Source organism: Camponotus vicinus, unplaced genomic scaffold, assembly GCF_025532165.1.
Source record: "Camponotus vicinus isolate PSW18456_S1 unplaced genomic scaffold, iyCamVici1.0 SCAF_7, whole genome shotgun sequence".
Lineage (NCBI taxonomy): Eukaryota > Metazoa > Arthropoda > Insecta > Hymenoptera > Formicidae > Camponotus > Camponotus vicinus.
The window spans coordinates 1,513,918-1,525,008 of NW_028141979.1; the positions used below are offsets into that span (position 1 = coordinate 1,513,918).

The window sequence follows — 11,091 nt, forward strand, 5'->3', positions numbered from 1 at the left end:
TATAAAATTACTGTGTAATTAATTTTATATTATAGCTATAACATTATTTATCTTAAAAACGTATAATATTACCTGTGTTTTGTTTTTAAAAAGATTTTTTATAATGAATGTCTAGGACCAGAGTAGGATATGTTAATTTGGATGTGTAATGAATGAATGAACAACAAACAATGAAAAATTAACATTTTATTTAAAACGGTGTGTTATAAAAAATACTAAGATAGTTCTCTTTAGAATTTTGTCCGAATGTTTGATCCAATTCGCTACATCATCAACATTTCAAATATTTGATAATATTTGATTTCCGTTATACGTGTATTGTGTATATGTTTTTAATACATTTCTTACTTACGGAACAGATTAATCTTGAAAATAACATGTTAGTAAACGTACAATCCATATCACTTATAAAATCCCATTGTTGAGAATAATATTCCTTCATTTCTTATACACTTTAATGCTTAAATTTAACATATACAAGAAAAAGATTAATATTTTCAAAATTTGTTATGTATGTCACAATATGCAAGATACCGAAATATATAATTGCACTAGAAGAAATCTTAAAGATACTAAACTTGAGATAACTATAATAACTCAATTTGAGATAAATAAGAGTTATGTTTACTGTGCTTGTCCTATTGGAATTATCTAAATACGTCCATCATATCTCCTAATATTCAAATCCGAGAAAAATATTTCATATGCCGTTTCAATAAATTTTATTTTTATCTTTTCTAATCATTCCCTTATGTATTAAACTATATTATTTTAATCTTTCTTTACATTCATCGTATTTTCTTGTCAAACGTTAGTAAATTCTCTTGAAAAAAACACAAAAGTCGATTTTATTGCATACTCCTTGTAAATACTTTTGTTTTTAATGAAGAAACGTTTTTTATAGATATACCAGTGAAATTTAACATGACATTCTTAAAACTATTATTATGTAGTAGTATAATATACATTACCAAAATGGCAATAGCGAGTCCTATGCATGATGAAGAATTAAAAATCAAAGGAATAAAAATCGATGAAGAATCGAAAATCGTGCGCAGTGTATTAAACGACAAATCAAACAATATATCAGAGTATATACTTCCGATACATTATAACATGAAGTTAATGTTACTCAATGATTATCTCGTTAGCGAATGCATAATCACTTTAAATATTTCTTATGCAAAACAATACATAAGTTTTTATGCACTAAATTCAACGAATATAATAAAATCTAAATTAAAGAAAAAAAATGGTACGATTTATGAAACAAAACCAATAAATCCTGATAAAAACAATATTGTCTTGCTCGATTTCGGTGATGTCTTGCTGCGTGGAATATACGATCTGTATATAAACTTTATAATCCCAATCAATATCGTAAGAGAGTCTTTCGGAACTCCATACATAAATAAAGATAAAGAAATAGAGTAAGTAGAAGATTATATTGAAAGATCAAAAAGAAATTGTACATTTGTGCAATCTACACTTACAATTATCTAAAATTAGTCATTATCTAATACTTATCATTAAAATACGGCAGGTGGTTAATCGCAACAGGTATCCAGCGAAAAAATAGGTACCAAACGAAAAAACAGCAAATATTTCCATATTGGGACAAGCCAGAATTAAGAATTACTTTTGTTATTTCCATAATGCATCATCCAAAATACAAAGCTTTATCAAATATGCCGATACGAGAAACTAAATTAACAAACGATAATATGATATGGACATATTTTCACGAGACTGCTTTGATCTCCATAGATAGTGTAGCATTTCTGGTATCCGGTTTTCATCAGATCAACATCTCGCGTGGTCATTTTAGTCAAGACATATGGTTCAGACCAGAATCGGAACCGCATCTAGAATTTGTGAAAACTGTTATATCTTCCGCTAATGTATATATGCGTAAATGGAATATTTGGAGGAAAGTCCTTGAGCAGACTTTTGTTTCATTTGAGAGCAAAGTGGATTATGTCGTAATCCCGGATTTACAAGATGAAATCAAACAGACTTTCGGTTTCATTTTTTATCGGTAATATATATAATTAAAAATAGCGCGCTATATTAAAAACTATTTTAATTACCTATCAGGTTATAATCTATTTACATACAAAATTGTATTAATATTTAAAATTTTTCATACATATAAGTTTAATTATTTATAGAGAAGCAGATATCACTTATAATGTAGAATTAGATTCTGTCGCATACAAAACGATAATTGCGCGCTTAATTGCACGTGGGATGGTACAAAAATATATTAGAAATCTGTTCAAACCAACTCACTTATGGTCTCATACATGGTTAAACGAAGGATTTAATATATATTATCAAGCATACATTATCGACAAGGTTATATTATTACACTATTTGAATACGCAGTCAAATGATTAACAGTTTAGCAATGTAGATAATTGTTAAATATTTGTGCAAATATTCTGTTTTATTTCTTAATTATAAGAAATAATAAGAATCCAAGTCGTTTAAATTTCTAAAAATCCAGTAAATGAAATTTAATAAGAACTACATATTAAAAATACATATTTATATATTATAATTATCGTAGATAAATATATTTATACACTCAAACACACTTAAAAACTTTATTTTTAACAAATTAAATCAAAATTGACACATCAGAGCCACAGCGCGGTAGTTGGAGCGCAGGGAAGAAATAACATTTCCTTCTTTTTTATTATTTGTTTACTTAAAACTTAAAATTAAATTAAAAATAACGGGCAAACGTTTCGGATCTTCTTTTGATCCTTCCTCAAAAAGAAGGAAGTGTTATTTCTTCCCTGCGTTCCAACTACCGCGCTGTGACTCTGATGTGCCAATTTTGATTTAATTTTTTATTTTTCAACCAAATTCCAAAACTATTAATTTTTATTCTTAACAATAGTACATAATAATGCTACTTTAGATATGTACCGAAAACTTTTTTTTTTGATTATTTATGATTAGTTATGATTATATCGAATTGATTTTAGGCTTTGCCAAATTCCCGAATGATGGATTTGTTTGTAGTTCAAGTTCAACATGAATTACTCTATCTAAATACTTACGTTGTTATAAATTCTACTATAGTATATAAAAGCTATTATGAAAATTATTTACACTCTTCTCTTACTCATATCAAAGGTATGCGTATAACATTGCATAAATAAAGAATTAAATAATTGTAAATTTTTAAATGTTAATTTTATAAAAAAATGAGGAAACTCATTTTTAAACAAAAGATCCTGTACGATTCTTATGGAAATTGAATTTGAAGTTTTGTGAAATTTGTACAAATTTTGGAAATAAATAGTTTTTGTGGCAAATCAAAAGTCAGAATGAACGTGATATCGTTTGATGGAACCGTTTTGTCACTACAAGCGTTCAAATGTCGAAATAAGGCGTTATTTCAGTACTACTCAGGGAAAATAAATAATATATTATTGAGTAGAATCACAAACAAATGATTACTTTAATTAATATATAGATATTATATTTACGTGGAAAAAATATACATATATGTATATAAAGGTGTCCATAAAGTTTCCAACCACTATATTTCAGAAACGGTTCAAAAATTACGAAAAACCATGAAACAGATGTTCAATTATTTTGAGAGGCTTCTTTTAAAGGAATCTTTTAAAGGAATCTTTTAAAGGAATTAGGGAAGTTATGCCTCTCCTCCATCCGAATGAGGAGACTTAAGAAAAATCCATATTACTATACTTTTAATTAATTATATTTTATCAAATATCAAATAGCATGCTATGACGACTGCAGGGGCGATACGGCGACACACACATTTTTTCTATGTAAATATATAAGTTTTCTATGTAAATATATAAAATGTATTAATAAAAATGATCAATTGTGTATTATTCATATTATTTACTTTCCCTTAATAATATTTAAAAATTGTCTTATTTCGATATTTGACTTGTAGCGATGAAATGACTTTATCAATCAATATCGCATTAATATTTTGACATTTTTCTTAACTTTTATTGTTTTCACATAAACTATTTATTTCCAAATTTCAGCAAATTTAATCGAAAGTTAATTTTTATAAGAACCGTGCGAAGCCCTGCATTTGTAAAATTTAATTTTATTATTAATATTTTTAATATATTTTATTATAATATTAGCAATAACAATAATGAGAAACATATCTAACTTTAAAATTTAATTTTTATATAATTTTTGTATATTTTTATAATGTGTAATTCTTTAAATTACAAATATACATGTTTATCTAAGACTTCAAAAAGGATCATAATAAAACATAAAACTATCAGATTTCTTATAATTGTCTAATTTATTATTTTTACGAATATTTAATCATTCACTATTTATCTATTATTATAAATTATTTCGATGAAATGTATTTAACAATCTTTTATAGCTGTTTACTTTGATTTAATTACATAAACTTTGGATGTAATATATTTAGTTTTATTAATTACAGATAGATTCGCAAACCTTTATTGCGCGTTGCAGTAAAAGCATTTTAAATATACTAAATTGTTTTTCTTTTAAACATTATAGGATCCATTATATGGCGCATGTTAGTAGAAACATTGCCACCTTCTATATTTGTAAAGGGATTGGACGAATATATGAACAATCAGTAAGTACAATGTATTGTAATGTACTAAAACACATCATAGAGGAAAAAGAAATCGAAATATATAATAAATTTAATAATATATTTCTCCCGTTGTAATGTTTACAAGACATAGATGTTTGAAATCTCAAATTTATACTGATATTTTATATTTATGAATTTTTGTCGAAATTGAATTTCAATTTGAATTCTTCTCAATAAATATATAATAGATATTCATATTTTCTAAATAACAAACAATTCAAATTGAATGATTTCGAGAATCTAGTTTTACAAATACAGAATATAAACACACTAAAATCTTTGTAATATAAAAATTAAGATTATTATTTATTGAGTCGCGACAAATGCTGACATAATTATTAATAAATACATATTAATATACATTAAATAAAAATATATAAATAAAATATAAATAAAATATTCTTATTAAAAATATATATTAAAAAATATATATTACATATATGTATATATATTTTTATTATTTTTTTAAGTTATAAAAATGAAAAAAATATATATATAATAATATAAAAAATATATAAAATAAAATATATCATATAAAATATATATAAAAACATATATATTATTTTTAAAATAAAAGTTATATATATATATATACATATATACATATATATATATATATGTATATATATATATATATATATATATATATATATAATTCTATATATATATATATATATATATATATATATATATATATAAAATTTTTGTCTTAAAAACAATATATATATATATATATATATATACATTTTTATATATTTTTTATATTATATATATATATATATATATATATATATATATATATATATATATATATATATATATATATAGAATAATATATACTATATGTAATTATATTAAAGTTCATAAATTTCTATCTCTGTAGGAGTTACATTATAGATTAAAATACGATAATAAATTTTGTAAATTATGATTTTCTTTTTTATTATTTATTTATTAATTTTAATATAGTGTTAAAATTATCATAATGTTAAATCTTATAGATTGAATGAGCCTGAAGCAACAACTTCCGATCATTTATGGAACACTTTGAAATCTAAGATGATTGAATTGGATCCCAAGTATGATTTTAATATAAAAGACACGATAGATTCGTGGATTATGCAGAGGTATCCCTCTGTGTTGGAGGTGACACGCAATTATTTTGATAATGCTTCTTCTGTTGTAACCGTATCGGTAGAATTTCACAACATATTGGATCAGAAACAATATTATATACCTGTTACTTATACTACGGAGTCGAAACTCGATTTTATCACAACTTTTCCAAATATTTGGTTAACACCGTTGCATTCAAAACTGCAATTCTTTATTGAGAATAATGAATGGATTATTTTCAACTTACAACAAGCTGGTAAATATTGAATAATAAATTTCAAACTTTATTGTCTATTTTTATTGTATATAATTTCAAGTATATATATTTCAGTACATATATATATCATGTTTGTAGTTTAAAACACTTTATATTAGTACAAAATTCCTTGCATATCCAAATTCTCAAAATTATCCAATTATATATATATATATATATATATATATATATATATATATATATATATATATATATATACAGGGTGTCTGATTCCTGAGTGATAAAACGAAAAGTGGTGGTAGATTGGGTCAAACTGGAAAGACAAGTCCTCTACCATTTTGCAAAATTCGCAATAATTATTAAGTTATAGGCAAAAATGTTTCAGCGCATGAGAAGCGATCTGTCTACCGCTTCTTATATTCTGAAACATTTTTGCCTATAACTTAATAATTATTGCGAGTTTTGCAATATGGTAGAGAACTTTTCTTTTCAGTTTGACCCAATCTATCACCACTTTTCGTTTGATCACTTAATAATCACACACTACAAGCGGTTTACCGCTTCTCATTTACCGAGACATTTTTGCTTATTTTTTAATAATTATTGCGAATTTTGCAAATTGGAGGACTTTTCTTCTCAGTTTGACCCAATCTAGTACTATTTTTCGTTTGGTCACTCAGGAATCGGACACGTATATATATACAGGGTTTAGCAAAAGTGTGGAAACCCCTTAATATTTCGAAAAATACGCATTTAAAAAAAAATGTTTCATACAAAAGTTATAGGGTTTTATGTGGCGCATTACACAGCAACATTATTATGACCTCGAATAACGTTGTCAAGGTTATGTGAAGGTCACCTCCAACTTTTTAAATGGGACACCCTATATGCTTTTGCATATTCTTGTAGCTTATCTCGAGAGCTTTCCAAAACACTATAATTAAGTTAGTTTTCATTAAGTACTTTCCGAGTTATGAGGCTTGAAATAATTTCTTAATTTTACATAAACCATAAAATATCTTGTAAAATATTCATTTTTCGATTATCTTATCTTAATACTTTTATGTAGAAAATAATGAGAGGAATCAATTGGTGTAAAGAAAACACATAGTTGTTTTTAAGAAAAAATATGGAATTGTTAATTGCAAATTACATATTTTTTCTTCACTTTTGACAAACCCTGTATATATATATATATATATATATATATATATATATATATATATATATATATCATATATATCAGACTAGATATCGTATATGACATAAGTTTTAATTAAAAATAATCATGAAATGTATTAAAACTCATATATATAATATAAGATATAACAAAAGATATTACAAGAATATTGAAATTTTATCAATATATTTGAAATTTATATTTCTTGCTGTAATATGTAGAATTGCTGATACAGCCTTTATGTTAAATAATAAAAACGGAAGATGCAAATATCTCTAATTATAATAATATATTTAATATCGAATTATCTTTAACATCTCGAAATATATTTAATTAATATATATCATTTCAAAGTATTTAATAATCTACAAAAGTAATTTATTTTATAACAGGATATTATCGCGTCAATTATGATACTGCGAATTGGCAAAAAATTGCACAATACTTACATTCTGAAAAATATAGTAATATACATGTTCTCAATCGGGCGCAAATCATCAATGATGCGTTTCATTTTGCGATAGAGAAGAAACTTGAATTCTCCGTATTTTGGGAACTCGCTTCTTATTTGGTACAGGAAGAAGATTATATAGCATGGTATCCTATGTTCAAAGCTGTTGAATTTTTGTCGAATATCTTTCCATTCTTGGATTTTTATCCTAAATTTAAGGTATATATGTAGATATAATAACAGTTTTTTTATAAAATATCATCCATTATTTCACCAATTTCTACATAATATAATGATTTCGTATTATAATAATGAATTTTTTAAAAATAGATATATGTAGTAAGCTGAACAAAAAAATTAATTATACATTATTATTTATTTCTTTTTGTTTCAAAAGTCAGAAATTTAAATTCAAAAGGCCCTTATATGTGTCTTTGTCTTTAAATTTAATATAATCACATTTTAAATTTTGAATTTTTCATAAAGTTGTTTTCCTATAAAAATAATATTATAGGATTTATATGCTAATTGATGATCAATTACGTAATTAATAATGAGTGTTTTAGGAATTTATAGAACACAGTATAACAATTATCACTTTTACATTAATTTTCTTCCGTAGTATTAGAATGCTTACTGTGTTAAAAATATACAAACATTTTGCAGAGAAATTGACTTATAATTGAAAGATAATTTTGTTACATTATATGACACATAATAATTTAATACATAATAATTCACTTGTAAATGCTTGTTTTATAAAAAAGATTAATTGATTTAAAGTTTGAAATACTTAAAATCTATTTTTGATGTGCCACAGATTTAAAATAAGAAAATAATTGATCATACATCAAAATCATCGATACATTAATATGCATAGACTAAAATATATACAGTATATATATACAGTATATATACAGAGTGTCTCGTAAAGCTTGATCGCGCCTCGACTTTTGCTCTTTTATTGCTATGCTACACTCGCCGTTGATACACGTACTGAGCATATCATACGATCTAGCCTCGCGAAACGTGAGCTTATACATATTTTTAATTAATATTTCAATAATTATTGCGAAAATTGCAGAATGATAAAGAACCTTTCTATTCAGTTTATTGCGTTCTACCCATTCACGAGCATTAGCACAATCTTATGAAACACTTTGTATATCGATATATATGTGTTAAGAATTTATTAGATAATATAAAATCTGTTTGCTAGTTAGATGATAAAATATATCCACAATTACTTACACACAAATAAGAAATTTGTAAATCTGGTTATTATGCTATTGATGCTACGAAGTCACATAAATATTAAAGAAATATGAAGAAAATTATTTAGTAAAAATGTTTATTTGCGCGTAGATTTTATTTGTTCTTGTAAAGAATGAATAAACTAAATATAATGATACTTATTAAATTTTAGGGCGTGCTAAAGTTTGATTTTATGCAGAATTTTAGATTTTTTGCTAAGTGGAATCTGTATGACGAAAATAACATTAACGATCATACTAAATGTTTAAAACAAGAACTCGCAAAGTGGGAATGTATTATAAGTGATTATCCTTACGAAATAATATCTACGAATTATTTGAAATGGCATCTAGCAAATCCTAAAGAAAACAAGTAATTCTTTTCCTAATATTTGATTCTTTTTAGAGAAATATTTTTTATATTTTGCATATGTTTGAGAAATTAGTTATCACTTATGTCAATAATTATTTATAAGATATTAAAGAAACTATTACCACAATTTCGTTAGGAGTATTTCATTTCTTTTCTGTCTTCTGTAGACTTTTGCCTGGATGGAAGAGGTGGACATATTGTAATGGTTTGAAAACGGCAGATCGTGATACATGGAATAAAGTTTTAAATAATTACATGGAAGGAAATGATACAATTTTAGAATGTCTGGCTTACAGTAAAAATTCTGAAATTATAATCAATTATTTAGAAATAATTGATATAAAATTATTAGAAGTAAAATCACAAATTTTATTCAATCGTAATCTGTCTCATCATCAGCTTGGACTGGCGAAGAAAGATCATGCCTTATATGCTAATATTTTACTTTCTGTCATTGAGAGGCATACTAAATATATGCTTACAAATTTATTAAAGAATTACAGATTAATAAAACACGGGTAACAATATTATTTAATAAAGATATACCACACATAGATATGAAGATTTATTGTTTGAATTATAAATGTATTGTTTTATTCTTCACAGGATAGTTAATGATATTGTGACATTAACTGTTATAATTAACAATGCATATTCTAAGAGACAATTAAACGAGGTAAATTTTAAATAAATTAAATTCTATATTTCTATATTTTTTAAGTTTTTATTTTAAAATTTACTTTTCATTATAATTGTTGTATATTTTATATAATATTTTTCTATAATTCTGTTCATAATGATACTCCGCATGTGTAACAGTGCAATTATTAAAAATACGAAATCATTTTTTGATGATAATTATTAAAATAATCCATTTTAGATAAAGAAATTCGTAAAGAAGGAGCTAAATAATTCAATCATTTCCAATGTTAAGTACAAGATAGAAACACGCAGGTCGGAGATCGAAAAACAGATAAGACATTTTCGGGCTTTATTCAACAATTGAATAACTATATTTCTACGACACTAACTGTTTAGTAATTAGAAATACAGAATAAATGATTGTGATAATATTTATAAATGTATATACTTAATTATTTACTAAACTGTCATATAAAAGTTAATAATTATTTAATTGTATTTAATCAATATAATATTAACTTTACAATATAATATTAAAAATATTGTATTGTATAATATTGTATAAAAATTTTATATTATATTACAATATAATTCATATTTTGAATATTATGAATATTTTTAATGTTATATTATATTAAATATTATATTGTTACTTTTTTCTGTATTACAAATTTAATATATAGATGTTGATTATATATTTACGTAATGTTTATTTTATACAGATATAAATATATGTATATATGTATAAAAATACACCACACACACACAAATATATATATATATATATATATATATATATATATATATAACTGAAATATTATGAACTATAATATCCTATGCTACGTATAATCAAAATGATATTTATATAACACTACGTACCCTACCTTCTATTATATGATATACTGTCGTATACGCCGACGGAACCATTAGTTTATGATAGTCTCTTGAAGCGATAAGTTCGCGATCGAATGCTGTTGGTGATAAATCTGGTATTAAATCTGGCTGATTCAACTAATAGAAAGGGTAAGCCATTAAATAAACATATAATAAAATGTTTATCTTACTTTCATTAAATGTGCATAGAAAATTATGTGGAGTAACAGGCAATGCTCTTATTTGATAAAAGACATTTTCTTTAATTTTCAAATCGACTAGCTCCTTTTACTGTAAATATTATTTTTATCTTTCGCATACATTACAGTTAATAG

The 11,091-nt window shown here is 24.2% G+C and overlaps 1 protein-coding gene across 1 annotated transcript; it reads left to right on the plus strand.

The window, feature by feature from the left end:
* The first annotated feature begins 924 nt into the window (after nucleotides 1-924).
* On the plus strand, nucleotides 925-10,247 carry LOC145974570 (aminopeptidase N-like). Its single transcript, XM_083104468.1, has 11 exons — nucleotides 925-1,430; nucleotides 1,544-2,038; nucleotides 2,172-2,358; nucleotides 2,997-3,147; nucleotides 4,549-4,630; nucleotides 5,653-6,023; nucleotides 7,557-7,834; nucleotides 9,042-9,241; nucleotides 9,409-9,759; nucleotides 9,848-9,917; nucleotides 10,122-10,247. The coding sequence occupies exons 1-11, from the start codon at nucleotides 925-927 to the stop codon at nucleotides 10,245-10,247; spliced, it is 2,817 nt and encodes a 938-aa protein (XP_082960594.1).
* Nucleotides 10,248-11,091: the final 844 nt, after the last annotated feature.

Excerpts from the sequence above, each read along its gene's own strand:
- LOC145974570 (XM_083104468.1), top strand. The coding sequence starts at position 925 with ATGACATTCTTAAAACTATTATTATGTAGTAGTATAATATACATTACC. Across the intron at positions 1,431-1,543 it reads AATAAAGATAAAGAAATAGA|GTGGTTAATCGCAACAGGTA; the intron begins GTAAGTAGAAGA and ends AAAATACGGCAG. Across the intron at positions 9,918-10,121 it reads CTAAGAGACAATTAAACGAG|ATAAAGAAATTCGTAAAGAA; the intron begins GTAAATTTTAAA and ends AATCCATTTTAG.